Raw genomic sequence first — 21,269 nt, forward strand, 5'->3', positions numbered from 1 at the left:
CACGCTCGACGCGACTCGCGGTGGGAGGAATAAATAAAGAAGTGCAGCCTTAATGAGTAGGGTAGGTGTAAGGTAGGGGTAGGGTAGGGGTAGGGTAGGGGTAGGGTAGGGGTAGGGTAGGGGTAGGGTAGGGTAGGGGTAGGGTAGGGTAGGGTAGGGGTAGGGTAGGGGTAGGGTAGGGGTAGGGTAGGGGTAGGGTAGGGTAGGGGTAGGGTAGGGTAGGGTAGGGTAGGGGTAGGGTAGGAGTAGGGGTAGGGTAGGGGAAGGGCTTGGGGTAGGGTAGGGGTAGGGTTGGGATAGGGTAGGGTAGGGGTAAGGTAGAGGTAGGTTAGGGTAGGGTAGGATAGGGGTAGTTGAAAGTTTACAACGACTTTCACGCGGACGAAGTCGCGGGCGTCCGCTATCCCTAATTCATAATAATTTAGAAATAATATGCTGTCATATGTTTCAAAAGTCTATATTTAATACAGACAAAATACTACGTCTTTATCTGAAGATTCAGATTTTTTGACAATTAATAAATTTACCAATTTTTTTTATTCGATGAAAATTGCCTCCAATTACCTCAGAGTGGTTGTAGAATAACGTATTATATGTAGTTATAAGTCGCTAGGCCAAGAAAGAAATATTAAAATTATCATCAATTTAAAAATATTAAAGAGTCAAAAAATCCCTGAAAATACCCCTAAAAATTTCAGACCCCTAAAAAAATCCCATTTCGCTTATTTGCCCCCTAAATCTGGGGGGAAAACTTCTAAGTTGGGAACCCTGCATCCGTCCAAAGAATAAACATCGTTCTCAATTTCTCATCAATTATATACGTTGAATTTATGGTTGGTACTTTGAATATCTTGAGTATCAATACCTGTTGTCATATTGTGTAGATCCGTAGTAATCCGTAGACAGAAAATTAATTGCAAGTATCGAACTGAGCCATTCCAATATTTTTGCACTAACTTTGGAATGCTCTCCTATTATTTTTAAATTTACCGAGCGATTTTAGTTACTTTCGTTAGCCAAACTCTATTAATCTATTTTTTTCACCACAATTCCACCCAACAGATTACTTATTTTACGACAGATTATTTTGTCTTTTGACAGTTAGAACTAGTGATTGCGAGAACGTTATATTGGCAATTAATCGGAACTATACGATTATTTATCAATATAATTAACGTTATTATTGCATTATAGTAAGTAGTTATTACTAGCGACTTCTGGCATTAAAAAAAAAAGTTTCTTTATGAATGTATTCACCAACATTTTTGATTACTTACAGATAGTCTATTAATATGTGTTTTCGACAGTGAAATGTATAGGTAAAGCATTGGTATATTTATTAACCGACTTGAACAAAAGTAGTAGGTACTCATTTGACGCGTATTTTTTTTTATTAACCGAGAATCCTATAGAACGTTCTATAAGTTGTTACCTAGAAGCGAAAGTAGATCATTGTGTGGCGAGTTTTACTGCGTATGTATGTATGTTTTAGCGACATATTGAATAAGTTTAAAATTTTCAGGTACGGGGTCGAACAGTTTGCTGCGTACTCCAGACGGTCACCAGTACGGTTGTGGAGGGTGGGGGTACCTCTTCGGAGACGAGGGAGGAGGTGAGTTGAATTGAAAGTGTTCTCGGGCTATAAGACAACATGATGATGATAAGATGCTTATGCTTTCTAGCCTGTTAGTAGAGTCAGTACAAATGGCTAAAAACTTTTGCAACTGTCTGTAAACTGAGTGCATTTTAATTTGATTTGATCTTTAGAGAAAACGGATGTTTTTTCCAAATATTTGCAGTGCGAATCGAGAGCTTCAAACCAAAATTACTTTCTTTTTAGTTTTAGTTTTGTTTTTTTGCAGTTTTGTATCTATTTATGTTTGTATGTGTCCGCAGCGTACTGGATAGCGTTCCGCGCAGTGAAGACGGTGTTCGACGACATGGATGGTCTTCGTCCCGCGCCGCACGACACCGAGCTGGTGTGGGCCGCCGTGCGCGAGCACTTCCGCGCAGAGACCCGCGCCGACCTTTTGCCCTACGCCTCCACTTTGTTCGACAAATCGCACTTCGCAGGTAAGAGTTAGCAGACTCAGAAGTGATTACAAAAATAAGAAAACTAATGTCGAACAAAGGTTATGATTCACAACATTTATCAGGACAACAAACCAAACTGTAACCAAAATAAGACCTTAAAATGGCAGAGAATAACCTTGTATGAAGTCACGCACTTGTGAACGTTGTGTGTAAGGTTAAAGGTACCTTTGACTGTTAACCACTCCACACTTTTCCATTCAAGTCACTCTCCCCGCCTATCCCAAATATATATAAAGAATTATACAACAAGAGATGTGGACGGCTCGAACGCCACGAGCACACTGAAGCCGTCCGCACCGCAAGTCGTTGCAACGCGGCGATAACAGTTTGTTCGGTATGGGGTCAATGACCTTTTAGGACTTAGATTACACACAATATCACACTAATATTATACTGGCGAAAGTTTGAGTGCTATATAATCTAGCATTAAAAACCGTAACTGTAAATCCAGCATACTTCGACGTTCTGTTACGTGAGTTTAAGCAGTATTTCATAATAAATTAATAATACCTATCTTACTTCGACAGCGTGATAGCCCAGTGGATATAACCTTTGCCTCCAATTCTGGAGAGTGTGGGTTGAATTCGGTCTGGGGCATGCACCTCCAACTATTCAGTTGTGTGCATTTTAAGAAATTAAATATCACGTGTCTCAAACGGTGAAGGAAAAACAACGTGAGGAAACCTGCATACCAGAGAGTTCTGCGTGTGTGAAGTCTGCCTATCCAGCATGCCAGCATGGTGGATTATTAGCCTAACGCCTCTCATTCTGAGAGGAGACTAGAGCTCAGTGAGCCGAATATGGGTTGATGATGATGATGATCTTATTTCATTATTGAAAAGTGTCTCAAAAAGTATAGCAACCCTCGGTAGTACCTCAAGCTGATAACAATGGTTGGTCTCTCTCCAGGCCTAACAGCAAAGCTGTCAAAACTGGCGGAAAGCGGCGACGCGATGTCGCAGCACCTGTTCGCGGACGCGGGCGCGGCGCTGGCGGCGCACGTGGCGGCGCTGGCGGAGCGGGCGCAGCGCGCGCACGGCGCCGTGCTGTTCCGCGGCGGCGTGCGCGTCGTGTGCGTCGGCTCCGTGTGGAACAGCTGGCACGCGCTCCGCCCGGGCGCGCTCAACCAGCTGGCGGCGAGACGAGTTAGTCTTATCTGATTTTCTTTTCAAGGCGGTGGCTTAGTGTTCATTTACACGAGCGGCAGTTGCTACCGACGACTGCAGTCGACTGCGGACGTCGGTAGAGTTGCCGCTCGTGTAAATGAACCTTTAGTTGCACTATTTCTGGAAGTGCGGGATTTGTCGACTGAAAGACAGGCTTAATGTATACTAATATAATAAAGCTGAAGAGTTTGTTTGTTTCAACGCGCTATTCTCAGGACTACTGGTCCGGTTTGAAAAATTATCTCAGTGTTAGATAGCCCATTTATCGAGGAAGGCTATAGCTTATACATATATTATCCCCATATTCCTACGGGAACGGGAATCACGCGGGTGAAACTGCGCGGCGTCAGCTAGTCAAAACATAAAAATAAAATTGAAGGCAATCTTAAATGTTTTTTTTTGTTTCCGCGGGAATTGCCTAATCTGCAACACAGCTAGATGATAACTTCTGGGTTATATACCTACAAATAGGATCATTTCAACTGGTTAACCAAACGCAAAAATGACACCTATCAACAATATTTTTGTAATACATCCTTACGCACGCTTAAGCTGGTGACTGTGTGATAAGAACGTTACGAAAAATGTGATCGAGCGCGGTATAACTACCTCTCCCTCTCTAGTGAAGATAGAAAGAGGGACAGTTACGTTTCGTATGATATATTTCTTGCTCCTAAGAAAGACAGAGAAGTTTTACTTCAGACGTTTTGTCTAAGCTCTAACTTCTAGCTTTTTTTTATAATTTTCAATAAAACTGTAATTGAAAATGTAACCGTTAACTATGATTATTGTAAATCCTATAATCACTGATGTAATTATTTTTCTGTATTCCAGGTAAAGTTCGACCTTGAGCTTGTCCGACTTCGAGTATCGAGCGCGATGGGAGCCGCCTGGCTGGCTGCCAAGCAGGTGGACTACGATTTACCGAGGGATGATACCGCCTTCTGTGAAGTCTTCTACACATACCGATCGGATATTAACGGCAAAATTAACGGTACACATAACGGAATCGAGAACGGTATAACCGAAAACGGTACCAGCGAAAACGGTATAACTGAAAAAGCTGTGATTGGAAACGGAAAAACCGAAAACGGCATACACGGATGCGGTTGCAGTGATTGGTCAAATTGGAGCTAGTGTAATTATAGTGGAGTATATATTATGTATAATGGAAATGTTAGTGCAGATAATGTGTTAAGTGTTGACTGAACTAATACAAGTTTGCTCACCTTATAAACGTCGATTGTGTTGAAATATCTTACATTCCGATTAACGTTACGCATAACGTAACGCATGTAATCTCGATATTAAGCATTTCGGAAGGAATTACAGGAAAAAAATCTGTACCGTGTTTTATGTAACACGGAATATGTTTGAAGATTATCATTTTATCATTTCGAATTATAAAGTAGTACCTCAAAAGGGAAATGCAAAAAATTGCATATCAGCTTTGTAAATATCGCATTGAAGTAAAAATTGTATTGACATGAATCAAAGTGGAATTCGGATCTAAAATAATAATTAAATATAAAATATAATTATACGCTATTAAAAATTTTGTTTAGTAATATCAAATATTATTTTCGCCTGGCGAAAACTACATTTTTATTCATTTTTGCTATCTATTAAAAAGATTAATAGATACTTTAGTTTATTGTTAGAATGATGAACGATATCCATGATGTAGATGGCAAACTGATACTATTTATTCGTAAAACTATTAAAAAAGCTACAGAGCTTTGTTTGTAAAAAAAATGTTAGAATCAGGTACTAACACCTAGAAATGTTTGTTTATTAACTTTCATAATCATCAAAAGTATTTGGGTCATGGTTCTAACCTACCATCTAGTCATAAGGATTGCATTATGTAATGATCTGAATGTAGGTAGAAAAATATGTATTTGTAAGCCTAATTTACTTCCCGACCCAAAGAAAATTGAAGATGGGTACAATCAGTAATAAATATTTTGGTTATTTAAAAAAAACATATCACATGTTAGTTAGTCTCGAAATTTGTATTCAGATTTATAAATTACCTAGTTATATTTTGTTTAGATCGAGAAAAAGTGTAAATATTGTTATAATATTCATAGTGTAAAATATAGCTATAGTTCCTATATCGTATATAGATATTTAAGTATAGTAGATATAAGTTTTAATGAATATACATATTATATTATATTTGTATCATAATAATATCAATTTCATGTAAAACTATTATTTTCCTAGTTCTAGTAAATACAGGATTTGATTGATAAACGTCGTTTTATTACTTTACTGCACCACTGATTTGCTAGTCACACAGGAAGATTAAATACCTAATAGAGGGTACAATTATTTATATTTTATCAGGCTTATAGTATAACAAGTTTATTCGTTTACTCGTAATTTAATACATATACATAACACGCAATGAAAATAAAGAAAAGCAATTATTAATTAACATACTTTTTTGTAAAATAATATTTTTTATAATAATTTAAACGACCCAAATTGTCACTACTATTATATCATAACCGGTTTTTGGATGGTACATCACTGGCAATCCCTACCGAAACGTTAAATCGGCAACCGACCGAACTGTCAAAATCAAAATGTCCGCTAAATGTCATAACAAAATGTCACTCGTACGGACCGCGGCTAGGTTTTTCAAATTCAATTTAAAACCATTGATAAAAATAAACAGCAGATGTGTATGTCGGGGTTACACAACCTTTGACCAGCGGAACCACAGTTCAAACAGCGGATATTTGTTCGGAGGTTTATTGGTTGCGGCCGGAGTCATAGGTTACGTTAGTGCTAAGGAAAGGTTAAATGCTGCCAAGTTGATAAGTGATAAACTCGCAGGAAGGCGGGATCAATTTAATTTCATAGGTAATCCATTTATCTAATCTGTTTTTAATCGGTTATACATCGCGAACAATATGTTGTTATAACCTTTTCTCTGTTCTTTTTTTTCAAATACTATTAAAGTATGCGCCAAAGGTCTTGTCCGCTGTGAAGTGAAGCCATAAGTCTTGCGTTCAGAGCGGACTCGAAATTTACTACTTACTATATAAGAGCTTTTTGTAATTCAGTTTCTCTGAGGAAGTGGTTAGTTTTTAAGCCGTAGAAGACAAGATTATGGGGGTAATGTGTGGTCTATCCAGGTACAGTTCTCTGCTTTTTAGTTGGTCCAGGTCTGGCTGATGGGAGGCTCGAAGCCACGGCTAGTTACCACCCTATGGACAAAGACGTACCGCTAAGCGATTTAGCGTTCCAGTATGATATTGTGTAGGAATTGTAAGGGGTGTGGATTTCATCCAACTCCTAACAAATAAGCCCACTTTCATCTTAGATTGCATCAACATTATTACTATTGTGAGTTTATGTGAGTCAAGGGCTAACTTGTAGAGAAAAAAAAACGGTTGAAATTTTCACAAGAGATGTCATTCTGTTGTTAGTCTACCCTGCATGTGTCCAATCATTTTATTAAAATATTATATAAATTTTTATTTACAGCTGATGTAGTAGCAGTGTCCGCACCGTCAGTGGTGTACATAGAGATAAAAGACAGTCGCAGAACAGACCCGTATACTGGTGAATCCCTCACACTGTCCAACGGCTCTGGATTCATAGTGAAAGACGACGGGCTGATACTGACCAATGCTCACGTGGTGGTCAACAAGCCCAATGCTGTTGTTAAAGTCAAGCTTATGGTAAGTCTGATAAAATAAATCTTTTCTTTATTGTTTAGAACTAGTGACCTTAAAGATGTCCTACCCAAGACTAAATACTACAAAGCTGCATTTTATCTAAACAAAAACAAGTAACGGTCATGCTTAATAAGAATATAAAAAAAAAAGCTTTATTTTATAATCCCTATGATCCAAAAGCACAATAAAAATTAAGGAGTCAAGTTAAAAAGTATTTTATAAAAGCTTAAAGAAAAACCTTTTTATAAAGTTAGTGATTATATAAACAATATAAAAGCTTAGGAATTAAATGCTCTACTAATTATAAAACTGGGTACCTACCTTGTTTTAGACATGAAATGGTGATTAAATAAAATAAAATCAAAGCCCTGGTTTAATAGTCCTCGTTGATTTAATTTTCAGTTTTTGACTTTAGTAACCGCCATAACAGCAAAACCATGTTTCAAAAGTGTATCTAAAATAAACATTTTTGAAATAAATCAATTTTGGAATTATTATCATTATATTTACTTTTTCTTTCACCATTTAGCAAATGGTGAGAAACTATATTTGACTTAAGGGCAAGTGATCAGACAAATTTACAGAAACAACTTTTGCATAATAACATTTATCGATTTACATTTTCTAGGATGGCTCCAACCACACAGGCTTTGTGGAGGACGTTGACCTGAAGTCAGACCTGGCCACACTCCGGATACCCATGAAGAACCTGCCCACCATGAGACTGGGCTCCTCTGCCGACCTCAAGCCTGGCGAGTGGGTTTGTAATAACGCCTCTTTGTCTACCTTCAGTAGGCCTACAATGTGTGCCACGCTCAGACTGATTACATAATGGCTATTATCACACCCAAACTTACAAACAAAATTGTCTGTCACTTTTGGGGAAAACATGCTTAGATTACACATACAAGGTGCTTGGCATAATTTCCTGTAACTTCTTTCTTCTTCGTTCTTTAAGGAAAATTTATTAAAAAAGTCATCTTCGGAGTAAAAACTAGTCTTTCGTCCCAATGCAATGAAAAAGATAGTGAGATTTCTGGTTTGGCGCTATTAGTCGGAAATATGTCATTTTGTCCTCATGAGATAAATGTTGTGGCGCGCGTCAAGTGAATATGTTATTTTTAGCAGAAGCTTCAAAAGTGGAATTTAAAAAATACGTAAACCAAGAGGACAACTTAATTAACAGATTAAACTGTAACCAAAATAAGACCCTAGAATGACATAGAATGACCTTGAGTGGAGTCACGCCCTTGTGAACGCTGTGTGTAGGGTTAAGGGTGCCCTTGACAGCTCTATCTAACACTTTCCACTCAACTCACTCAAAAGTAACGCATCAAGTATCACACAAGAAGAAATGTGAACGGCTCGAACGCCACAAGCATACTGAAGCCGACCGTACGACGAGCGCCATATATTCCAAGTAGTTCGCCAACCGATCGCCACCCCTCACTAACTCCCTACTCTTTACGGAAACAAGTCGCGCCACCTAGCGTCGGCACGAGTCAACATGAGATCGATCGACATCATATCCGTCTCAGACTACTACATTATATTATATTATACTAGCGGACGCCTGCGACTTCGTCCGCGTAAAAATTGATGTTAACTTCTCTACCTCTACCTTACCCTGCTCGTAAACCTACCCAACCCTACCCTACCCTACCCCTACCTTACTCCTACACTACCGCTAACGCTAACCCTACCCTCCCCCCACCTTACCCCTACCCTAACCCTACCCGTACCCTATCCATACCCTATCCTACCCTACCCCTAATCTACCCCTACCCTACCCCTACCTTACTCTTACCCTACCGCTAACCCTAACCCCTCCCTTCCCCTACCTTACCCCTACCCTAATCCTACCCTACCCGTACCCTACCCCTACCCTACCTTACCCTACCCTACCCCTACCTCTACCTCGCCCTTACCCTACACTACCCGTACCTTATCCGTACCCTACCCTACCCTACACTTTCCCTAAATTACCCCTACCCTATCTCTATCCTACCCCTTCCGTACCCCTATCCTATCCTTACCCTCAGCAAAATTGGTCCAGCCTTTTGAGCGTGGTGCAATGACCAAAAGACTAAAATTTCCCAAGCGACTTCTATGCTAATACTATAAAGAGGTAAAGTTTGTGTGGTTGTCGGGGGTAATCTCTGGATCTACTGGACCGATTTGGAAAATTCTTTTACCAACAGAAAGCTACATTATTTGCGAGTGTCATAGGTTATGTTTGTTTCTCATATTCACACGGGAACGGGAACCACGTAATTAAAACCGTGGGGCGTCATATAGCGGCATTTCTGCGACTTTCAGAAATTTTGTATTATCTCCGAAACTATATAACTAATTAACATACTGTAAAGGGTAAATCTTATCTCTATAATATCCTTGTGATTATTTTGATAAGGATTTAAGTTTAGTTGTGTAAATAATGACGTAAACCTTAGTTTAAAAATTAAATAATTTATTAAAGTACTAAAGGTACTATATCTGCTAAAATATAAAAAATAGATATATGGTGTCCCGGACTTTTTTGTAGAACTTTTAAAGGTTCAAAAATTCTCCATACATTTATTTCAGTTATACGCAATGGTTGAGGCAGCGCATGCGAATAAGTAAGTTTTTCGGTCCGACCTGTAAGAGAAAACCCGCGATAACTCAGTAGTTATATATGACAGAATAACGTAGCATTCTACTGGTGAAACAATTTTTAAAATCGGACCAGTAGTTCCGAAGATTACCCCATTTCAAAAAATTGTTACAAACTTACAAACTTACAAACTTACAAACTTACAAACTTACAAACTTTACCTCTTTATAATATTAGTATAGATTATCACGTTTTAGGTCTACTGATTTTGAACTGTGCCTTTCTTTCTTAGGAAAATATTTCATTAGTGTTTATATCAAAATACATATGAATCATATTATTTACTAGCTGAGTCCGCGCGGTTTCACCCGCGTGGTTCCCGTTCCCGTTGGAATACAGGGATAATATATAGCCTATAGCCTTCCTCAATAAATGGGCTATCTAACACTGAAATATTTTTTCAAATTGGACCAGTAGTTCCTGAGATTAGCGCGTTCAATCAAACAAACAAACAAACAAACAAACAAACAAACTCTTCAGCTTTATAATATTTTTATAATCATCAAATGAAGTCATACTCAAACTGTTTGTAGGTGGTGGCAATGGGCAGTCCCTTGGCTCTCAGCAATACTGTGACAGCGGGAGTGGTCAGCTCCACACAGAGAGCCAGCGAGGAGTTGGGGCTACGAGGTGGAGTCTTACAAAATTATACATCCTATAATCTAATAAAAGGCCTATTATGGCCAATATTATGTTGATATTAACCATGTACGGAAGATATGTAATGGTGCACAAAATGTGTGCGCAAACACAGGTGTGAGGTTTGACTGGTAGAAGGCTTCGGCCGTGGCTAGTTACCACCCTACCGGCAAAAACGTACCGCCGAGCGCTGTAGCGTACTGGTACGATGTGTAGAAACCGAAAGGGCTGTGATTTTCATCCTACTCCTAACAATTTAGCCCGCTTCCGTCTTAGATTGCATTATCACTTAGCATCAGGTGAGATTGTAGTCAAGGGCTAACTTGTAATAAATAAAATAAAAAAAAGCAAAGGTATAGGGCACTCTATTCCCACACTCTCATCGTCAGATGGATCACCACGATTGGTGTAAAGTGATAGCTTTTTATGCTCTCATAAACATTTGTTCGGGATATGCTGTGTATCTTAGAAATAATCTCTATTGAGCAACAGAGAATGTGATACTAACATTATAAACTATATTTTTTTAATGTATACAGGCAAAGACATGGTGTACATACAGACGGACGCGCCGATCACGTTCGGCAATAGCGGCGGGCCGCTCGTCAACCTGGACGGCGAGGCCATCGGCATCAACAGCATGAAGGTCACCTCCGGCATCTCCTTCGCCATACCCATCGACTACGTCAAGGAGTTCCTGGCTAAGAGTACGTATCAAACAAACATAAAGACATGGTGTAAAACAAACATAATAATCTCCTGATTTAAGGACTAAAAGATGATCTTCTGTTATTGAAAAAATTACGAAGTTATGCGCGAACACACATAAAAAAATATATATATACGGTCGAATTGAGAAACCTCCTCCTTTTTTTGAAGTCGGTTAAAAATAATTATGAACACACTAGTCAGTCATCCATATGATTTTTGAAAGTTCTCCTCGATTTCTCCAGGTTTCCATCATCAGACCCTGACGTCATAATGAACATGGGACCACATGGAGAGTATACCCTTAAAAACAAAAACAGAATTTTTCAAATTGGTTCAGACGTCTTCGAGTAATCAATGTACATACATGAAAAAAAAACACTGATCAACTTTGAGAACCTCTTCCTTTTTTGAAGTCGGTTAAAAACGGTTGGCTTTTAAATGTAGTGATAAGACAAACAACAGCGCAGTTTAACGTACCAGTGGCGCCATCTAGTTCACTTAGTGGTGTTTATTGGATGACGTATGTCGCAGGCAAGACGAAGGCGCCGCCGGTGTCGAAGCGCTACCTCGGCATCACCATGCTGTCGCTCACAGACAACATCCTCATGGAGCTGCGTATGAGGAACCCAGAGGTAAAATCATCATCATCATCATCATCATCACCCAATTATACCTCAGTCAAGGGCCGAAATACCCTGTCCGTTTGTGTATTGTCATACCCACTCCCACTCAACATGCGTAGTCATTCATGTTACAAGAAAAGAAAGAGGAATTAGCCATGCATGTCTCGTACTGGCTAATATTAAAAAAAAAAACATCTACTGCAGGTCATAAATAAGCCTTTTTTAACTTCCTAATTTAGAAGTTTCTATCATACGGCAATTGATCATCTACATCATCTATCTTTAGCCTTCCTGTCATATTGATTTCTTTTATTACTTTACCTCAAAATCAAATATTAAAAAAAAAACATCCACTGCAGGTCATAAATAAGTCCTTTGTTTAACTTCCTAATTTAGAAGTTTCTATCATACGGCAATTGATCATCTACTCACCTACATTCCTTTTTTCATCTATCTTTAGCCTTATTGATTTCTTTCATTAATTTACCTCAAAATCAAATTATAGAAAGTAAATTGTTTTCTGTAACAACGATTTTATTACAACTAATTAATATTGTTCTACTCGATTTCATTGCACATTTAGCTACATGCCCTAATGAAATGGTTCTTCTTTCTACCCTCCCTAACCCTAATACGTTGTTCTATCAATAAATAGCTGACCATGTAGTGAATCACTAACAGAGTCCTGTTGACCCTCGCCGTACACTTGCAGATGCCGAAGGACATAGAGCACGGAATCCTCGTGTGGAAAGTCATCATCGGCTCGCCGGCATACAAGTACGTGCTAGATTATATGAAACCAGTTAACTTAAAGATATCTTGGTCAAAGGATATGGTCCATTTCAGGTCCACTCTTGTTCCCCGTATCATTAAAAATTCAAAAATACAAGAATTTTAGTGAAATTTTAATAAAAAGAAATAAATAAAATTAACCATTTGACTCCTAAATGGACGACCGGTCGTCCATCGTATCCGTTACGTGACATGTAAAAAAATATAACTACCACTAAGGGCAATAGGCGAGCACAGTATCATGCTCCGCGCGATAGAGGAATATAAAGATTTTTTAAATGGCTCACAACGGTAGATTAAAACCGCATTCCCTGACTGTCAGCTTCTTCAACGCAGACGGGCTCACCGATAAAATACTCGCGGGCAGCGAATGGTAAACCCAAGTTTTTGAGTTATATCAAGATGGCGCCCACAAAGCAACTATGACATGACAATTGACAGCAAACGTCAATCGCCTACTGCGTTGAAAACGTCATCAGTCCGCCATTATTACCCATATTAGTGTTGCGTTTCTTGGGAGAGAATGAATATTATTTCGAAAGAATTATAATTCGTAGATTTGTAAAATCAAAAATAGTTAAAAAAATATCTTCTTTTATTTCCTGGGGTCCAATTTTGGACCATCTTCGTTATTTATTCGGGCTCTAATTTTCTGAAATATATCTATCGCCATCAGCGACAGCATTGAGCTCTTGGGTGTTAAGATCTCATTTAATATCAATTTTGGGAAATGCATTAAGGAGAGTAAGGCCAAGTCCTGCTAAAAAATTATGCAGTAGAAAGGTTAGGCAGTATTTCCCATCTAAACAGCTTCTACTAAACAGCTTCTGCTAAACAGCTTCTAGCTCAACGAGTTGCGAAGCTGAAGTGGCAATGGGCGGGGCACATAGTTCGAAGAGCCGATGGACGTTGGGGTCCCAAAGTGCTGGAATGGCGACCCCGCACTAGTAAGCGCAGTGTTGGCCGACCCCCCACCAGGTGGACTGACGACATCAAGCGAGTCGCAGGGATTCGCTGGATGCAGGTGGCTCAGTATCGTGATGTTTGGAAGTCCCTACAAAAGGCCTATGTCCTGCAGTGGACGTCCATCCGCTGATATGATGATGATGATGATGATGAAACAGCTTCTAACCCTATATCAGGCAGTTTCGAACAAGCATGGAATATTCTAGTTACGGTCTGCTATAGCTTGGGAGAGGGCGCTACTGTGCCGGCATTCACTTCGACGTCTGTGTTTTTAATTGAATTAAAAATAGTATTTGTGGCGAAACTGCGATAAAGTAGTGTTAAATCGACGTGCAATACTAAAAATCATATGGACAAAGAATTATTTTACTGTGAGAGTGCGTATACTGTGCAAAAACCGACAAAAAATTGAAGGACTTGCAACGGACTTTTTTCAATTGACTTGAAGTGTAAATAATTTAGAACTTGTTAAATACAGTGAAGTGGACAAAAATAACCATCAAAAACATTATACTGTTATTGTGAACCCAAAGATTATGTGTTGCATCAAAGTGTATAACCTCAAAATAAGTATTTTTTCCGTTAAGTCATCCATCTCATATAAAAACAAATCAGCGCCATCTAGTGACGAGTAGCTCAACAAGAAAGATTTCAACACGTCTTTATAGTGAATGTAGTTTGCGCTACTTACCACAAGAGGGTGTTAGTATATAAAACGTATTAGCAACACCAACTTACATTTTACGATAAAAATGGATGAAATCAAAAATATACTTAGAAATATGCAATACGACATGAAACAACAAAAGGCTGACATGCTAGATATGAAAGAAGAACTTAAAAATACCATTATTAGCACCATAAATGAAAGGTTCCATGGTCTTGAATTAAGAACTGAGTTATTAGAGCAACAACTTGATTTGCAGAAAAATAAGATAGATAATATGGAGAGATTCATGAAGAAAAAAAATCTACTATTTTTCGGTGTCGAAGAACGTGAAAGATCATATCAGGAGCTGTTGGAAATTGTGCTAGAAATAATAAACAAGTATTTAAATATTGAATGCAACGAAAATAGTGTTGAATTTGTAAGGCGACTTGGAAAAAGAGGGGAAAATATGAGACCCATTGTCGTTACGTTAAGCACTATGGGGCAAAAAATTAAATTACTAAAAAGCAAGAAAAAGTTGACACCATCACCTTTCTACATAAAAGAAGACTTTCCTCAAGAAGTACTAAAAAAACGCAAGGAACTTCAAATAGAGCTAAATAAGGAGAGAGACTTGGGAAACAGGGCAATCATAAAATACGATAAACTTATCGTTTTAGGAACCAAAAATAGAGTAAAGGAAAATGTCTCAAATGAACACAGTGAACAAGGGAAAAACGAAAAGAAAAGGAACTCATCAGAATCACCAGAATCACTGAGAGGCTCTAGCATTAGCGGAAACAAGAAACAGGCAACAAAAACAAAAACTACAAAAAACATGAACATGACAAATTACCTGTTCAAAAAACCAACGCTTAATTTTCAAAGATCCTCCTCCCAGCCAATACCTCAACAAAACAATAAGGAAACAACACAATAACAATTAGCGCGAACCCCTCTCTACTCCAGTCTCCCAAGACGGCTGGTCACCGCGGGAGAACCAGACCGAAACCCTCCAGAGATAAATAATTTAGTAACAAAAAACCGAAACTTATTTTATATAGCTACATACAATGTAAGAACTCTATCGACTCATGCACACCTCCTAGAGCTATTAATCGCACTAGAAAATACAAAGTTCGACATTATCGGCTTGTCGGAAGTGAGACGTCTGGGCAACACTATACAAGAATATGAAAACATAATTCTATACTATATAGGACAAACCCCAGGACTATACGGTGTAGGATTTCTCGTAAATAGGTATCTTAAACACTTTATAGAGAGTTTCATTGGCTTATCAGAACGAGTGGCGCTCTTGAAATTAAATATAAACGGATTTAAAATAAGCCTTATACAAGTATACGCGCCGACAGACGGAGCCACTGACGAAGCAAGAGAAGCTTTCTATGACACTCTCGAAAGAGCTGTGAAATTATCTGATGAAAACATGGTAGTTATGGGCGACTTTAATGCACAAATAGGGCAACCGACACGCGAAGACAGTCAAGTTATAAGCAAATATGGATACGGCAAAAGAAACTGCAGTGGCGAACGACTGATTTGCACATGAAAATAACCTCAGTATAATGAACACTTTCTTTAAAAAGAAAAACAAACAAAGGTGGACATGGAGATCGCCCGATGGAAATACCAAAAATGAACTAGACTACATACTTACTAACATACAGAAATCAGTGCAAAACATAGAAGTACTAAATATTCAGTATCCTTCAGATCACAGGTGCGTCAGAGCAACTTTTAACTTAAAATCTATTAAAAAAAGAAGAAACAAATACTCAAGTTGCCCGAAAAGCACTTTGAAAAGTACTGCAGAAACGTCCAGATACTTAGAAACACTGAGCTCATATCAAGAGGTTCTTAACCATCATGAAGACGACACAGTCCAGACTTATTACAATAAGATAACAAACGCTATTGAGAATAGTCTTAAAACGGCTGTTTCACCTAGCAATAAAAAGATACATTGTAGTGTTATATCTGAACGCACAAGAAGGCTAATAACGCGTAGAATAGACCTACAAAAGACCAAACCTAAATCAAGATCAATGAAAAACGAACTAAGTGCTCTCTACAAACTTATAAGCAAGTGTATAAGACATGACTACAATAACCACCGACACCAAACCATAGAAAGACACCTCAATGCATCAGGAAGCTTAAAAAGAGCATACAAAGCATTAAAACCACATAAGACGTGGATTGAGGGTCTCAGCGAATCAGATAGAGTCACACAAAATAGAAAAAATATACTCCATATAGCCACTACGTTTTACAAAACCTTATATGATGCCCCAGAGATAGAAAACGCAAGTACTCTACATTTTCATATGTCTCAGGAAAAACATATTAACACCACGGAAATAAATCCAGTAGAAGAAATAGAAATAATAAGAGAAATTAAGCACCTTAAAGTAGAGAAAAGTCCAGGGCCGGACAAAATAACTAACGAAGCTATAAAAGCGGCTTATACCATTCTTGCCACACCTCTGATGATTCTCTTCAATAAAATACTAGACACCTCTATAACGCCTCAGCAGTGGTCAGAGTCAGATATTATATTGTTATATAAAAAGGGCAATCCCAACGACATAAGCAACTACAGACCCATAAGCCTTCTGCCGTCGCTATATAAACTTTTCTCTTCAGTTATAAAAAATAGAATAATCTTTACACTTGATTCACATCAGCCAATAGAACAAGCAGGCTTTCGAAAAGGATACTCTACAGTAGATCACATTCACTCGGTAGAGCTACTTATTGAGAAGTACCAAGAGTTCCAACGACCACTCTACATAGCGTTTATAGATTACCAAAAAGCGTTTGACTCTATACTCCATTCATCAATATGGGAAGCTCTGTACTCGCAAAATGTAGAGGCCAAATACATTAGAGTGATAAAAAACATTTATAAAAACAACACCAGTAGAGTAAGGCTAGAGTCAACAGGAACCCCTATTCCAATTAAAAGAGGAACCAGACAAGGGGACCCGCTGTCACCAACGATTTTCATTGCAGTACTAGAGACCGTTATAAACAAGTTAAACTGGAATACGATGGGCTTAAATATAAACGGAAGTTATATAAACCATTTGAGATTCGCTGACGATCTAGTCTTGCTCTCTGAAAACAGCCTAGAGCTAAAGCATATGATATACACGCTGCAACAATCGAGCCGACAGTCTGGCCTAGAAATCAACTTCAAAAAAACAAAATTGATGACAAATGCATTAAAAAATGAAATTAAAGTTGAAAATACTTCAATAGAGTTTGTCGATTCGTACATTTATCTGGGCAAGCAACTCTCTTTTGATAATAAAAGTAACGAGCAAGAAATTGAAAGAAGGATAAAAGGGACATGGAAGAAATATTGGAGCCTTAAAGAAATTTTCAAAAGTCAAATGCCAACAAAAATTAAGAGAAATGTCATGAACACCTGTCTCTTACCGTCTCTCACATACGTCTGTCAAACATGGAAATTCACGCGAAATGTCAAGAACAAAATAAATTCATGCCAACGGAGCATGGAAAGAAGTATGATGAAAATCCGAAAAATTCAAAAAATTCGCAACTCTACTATAAGAGAAAAAACAGGAGTAATAGACGCACTAAACTATTCTATGAGATTAAAATGGAGATGGGCGGGCCATGTAGCAAGAATAAATGACGATAGATGGACTTCTCGGCTAACGGCATGGACAGGGCCTGTAGGTGCTAGAAAAAGAGGAAGACCTAGAAGTAGATGGGCAGACGACATTGAAAGGACGGCTGGAAAACAGTGGAGGAAAAAAGCCACAGATAGAGAGTACTGGTCATCTCTGGAGGAGGCCTTCACCCTCAAATAGAGGGGTTCGCAATAAATTTTTTAAACTTTATAAATAAGTATTAAAGTAGTTACTTTACTCAACCTCAAGTTTGAGTTTGTACTTACAAAAATTTAAAAATTGTAATTTATTTTTTTATAAATTTTATTAACACTAATATGTATAGTATATGCTTACTTATGTGCGAAATAAAAGGCTTTTTATTTTATTTATTTATTATTTTATATAGCTTGGCAAATTCGTTCGTAACACGGGCCGGGAGGGGGGTAGCGTTGCCCCACGCGCCCGACTTCACACCCGTGTAGGCCTTTCCCCCGTCGCCCGCATAATGGGAGTGTCATCAACGACCAACCATCAACTTGTCATGCTACACATATCAGCTCTCTGCATTAGACGTATCATAGGAATGGAACGAAACTGCAATGTCTTCAACACCGTCGCCTCTCGGTGAGGGAGTGTTGTCGCGCTTTTAGTATAATGTTTTGCAAAATGGCGACCGTCGCGACGTTCCAGTTTTGGTCATCGGGTCAGAAAAGTTCGAGGCACTATATGCATATGTTGTACGGTTAATTGTATGATTATTTGCGCAGTGGCGGGCTCCAACCGGGTGACATAGTCACGCACATCAACGGCACGCCGGTACGCACCGCCGCCGACATCTACGCGGCGCTCGAGAGCACGCCGGGCCCGCTCACTGTTGACGCGGTGCGCGGCCGAGCACGCGTGCGCCTCACCGTCACGCCCGAGATGCACTGACGCGCGCGCGCACGCACCACCGCCGACATCTACGCACGCCCGCAGACTAAGCTGCCGACATCTCCGACATCTACGCAGCGCTCGGAAGCACCACCGCCGACATCTACGAGAGCGCGCCGGGCGTGTTCGCCTTACGCTTGTACAGAATACAGATGTATTATAAGATTGAATAAAGTATTGAAATGTTGTACAACGGTGTTTTTCTATTCCCATTTGGTGATCTATTCAATCTTTTCGTCCGAAATTCCTCAGTGCCTGAAGACGAAAGTCTTCGAACAGTGCGTGTTGCCAGTGATGAGTTACGGATCTGAGACTTGGTCGCTAACTATGGGCCTTATAAGAAGGCTCAAAGTCACTCAGCGGGCGATGGAGCGTGTTATGCTTGGGGTTTCTCTGCGTGATCGAATCAGAAATGAGGAGATCCGCAGGCGAACTAAAGTCACTGGCATAGCTCAGCCAGTCGCGAAGCTGAAGTGGCAGTGGGCAGGCCACATAGTTCGAAGAGCCGATGGACGTTGGGGTCCCAAGGCGACCCCGCACCGGAAAGCGCAGTGTTGGTCGACCTCCCACTAGGTGGACCGAAGACATCAAGCGGGTTGCAGGGAGCCGCTGGATGCTGGCGGCTCGAGACCGTTTTGTTTGGAAGTCCATGCAAGAGGCCTATGTCCAGCAGTGGACGTCCATCGGCTGACAATGATGATGATGATGATGATGATGAAGAATCTATTCAATAAAAAACCTCAAACCATTCACAAAGCTATTCCTACAGGTCGTTTGGTAATGTTAGTAACACACTGAAAACCTTGCTAAACTGTTTTTTTTTAATTCGTAGTAATAAAAATCACCAGTATTAATTAAAAAATCAAAGAATCGATTATTTGCTGTAATCTTTATTAACTTCGCATTATAATTTTTTTATAACTATTGCAACGCCATGAAATCAGTTTTAGCGTTTCTCCTTTGCATCTACGTGATTTTGGTAAGGTTTACTATTTTTATTACTTAGATTTTTTTTTCTTTTATTGACTGACTGCATCATCACTCACCTGATGGTGAGTGATGATGCAGTCTAAGATAGAAGCGGACTAACTTGTTAGAAGGAGGATGAAAATCCACACTCCTTCCGGTTTCTACACGGCATCGTACCGGAAAGCTAAATCGCTTGGCGGTACGTCTTTGCCGGTAGGGTGGTAACTCACCACGGCCGAAGCCTCCCACCAGCCAGACCTGGATCAATTAAGAAAATCTCACTCTGCCCAGCCGGGGATCGAACCCAGGACATCTGTTTTGTAAATCCACCGCGTATACCACTGCGCCACGGAGGCCGTCATTAGATTCGATAAAAACAATAAAATCATGGTTCCCGCGGGAGCTCATATGAAAAACTGTATCAAGCAAACCTAAACTGGGTTAAAAAAAAATTACCTAGGTATAGTCTGGCAGGGAAAAAGACTGCGCGGGTGTGAAATCGTGCGTGCGGGGCAGTGACGTGCATCAGTCGTGGATTTTTCATTCATCGCTACACGCCCCCCGCGCGCAACGTCGGGTGTGTTACGAACGAAATTGCAATGATATAGTTTCTTTAGCTTTGATTTAAAAAAAAAGTTAAAAAAAGAACCATTTGCAGTCGCATTTTGGAAAATAAGAACACGAAAAATGTATGCATGGACATTGCAGATATTTTATTGTAAATAAAAAAAAATTGTTTCCGCCCGGGATCGAACCGGGGACCTTGTGCGTGTGAAGCACACGTGATAACCGCTACACTACGGAAACCTGATGTCTAGTGTTGAATTTACTTATTGTAACTTGTTAATCCTGAGTATCACACCATCCTGAGCCGCCTGCATCCAGCGAATCCCTCCGACTCGCTTGATATCGTTAGTTCACCCGGTAGGGGGTCGACCTACACTGCGCTTACTAGTGCGAGGTCGCCATTCCAGCACCTTGCGACCCCAACGTCCATGGGCTCTTCGAACTATGTGTCCCGCCTACATTGATAATATGAATAAAAATTAAAAAAAAAATCCCCATGTTGCGAAAAAAAGCGTGTGTTATTTAAACCCTCAGACTATTTAGATAAGGACCTACTCTAGCCTCCATTCGCACGAGAGTTTTTTTAACGTCAAAAAGCGTTCAAATACAACAAATGCATTACCAAGTATATGTTCACACGACAGCGTTTTTAAAACAAAACTCTTTGTCGAAGTGTTGCATTTTCAATTTTGAGCGTTATAAATACATTTAACTTCATACTATATGTGAACACTTTTTAGACGCCCGTTAAAAAAACTCTCGTGCGAATGAGGGCTAAGACAGAATTTTATTCTGTAGGTATATACAATTTCGTTCACTTAGTACAGTTACTTTGATTTCAAAACCAAATTACTAAACCGATTTGTGTGTAAATGTAATAGGGCCAGTATGGAAGAAGCTATGTAGCTATACCTATCTACGTGTATACCCTTTGAAATAAAAAAGATAGTTAATGATATTATACAGACTTACCTACAAAGTAAAATAGGAAGGTACCTAGGTAGGTACCTCCCTATTTTAGGGCTCTCCACACACGGGCCACCTGCCACAACCACAAAACGCCGCTACCGGCATATTTCCTGTAGTTTTCATACATTTTATAATGACTCGCCGCACACGGTTGACGCCGGTGGCCGCCACA

The 21,269-nt window shown here is 39.4% G+C and overlaps 1 protein-coding gene and 1 non-coding gene across 2 annotated transcripts in view; one reads left to right on the forward strand and one right to left on the reverse strand.

Moving 5' to 3' along the window:
• LOC112051830 (uncharacterized) overlaps positions 1-18,785 on the forward strand; it is a 34,726-nt gene extending 15,941 nt beyond the window's left edge. The window contains exons 4-15 of the mRNA XM_024090632.2: positions 1,523-1,612; positions 1,897-2,073; positions 3,004-3,239; positions 4,095-4,293; positions 6,042-6,134; positions 6,762-6,958; positions 7,584-7,715; positions 10,145-10,241; positions 10,790-10,957; positions 11,493-11,593; positions 12,297-12,361; positions 18,427-18,785. Coding sequence (XP_023946400.2) covers positions 1,523-1,612; positions 1,897-2,073; positions 3,004-3,239; positions 4,095-4,293; positions 6,042-6,134; positions 6,762-6,958; positions 7,584-7,715; positions 10,145-10,241; positions 10,790-10,957; positions 11,493-11,593; positions 12,297-12,361; positions 18,427-18,592 — 1,721 coding nt within the window. The 3' untranslated portion in view covers positions 18,593-18,785. The remainder of the gene's footprint in view (positions 1-1,522; positions 1,613-1,896; positions 2,074-3,003; positions 3,240-4,094; positions 4,294-6,041; positions 6,135-6,761; positions 6,959-7,583; positions 7,716-10,144; positions 10,242-10,789; positions 10,958-11,492; positions 11,594-12,296; positions 12,362-18,426) is intronic.
• Positions 18,786-20,295: 1,510 nt separating this feature from the next.
• On the reverse strand, positions 20,296-20,368 carry Trnav-cac (transfer RNA valine (anticodon CAC)). The gene has a single exon. It is a non-coding gene; the product is annotated as a tRNA-Val (tRNA).
• Positions 20,369-21,269: the final 901 nt, after the last annotated feature.

This window comes from Bicyclus anynana, chromosome 24 (assembly GCF_947172395.1).
Source record: "Bicyclus anynana chromosome 24, ilBicAnyn1.1, whole genome shotgun sequence".
Taxonomy (NCBI): domain Eukaryota; kingdom Metazoa; phylum Arthropoda; class Insecta; order Lepidoptera; family Nymphalidae; genus Bicyclus; species Bicyclus anynana.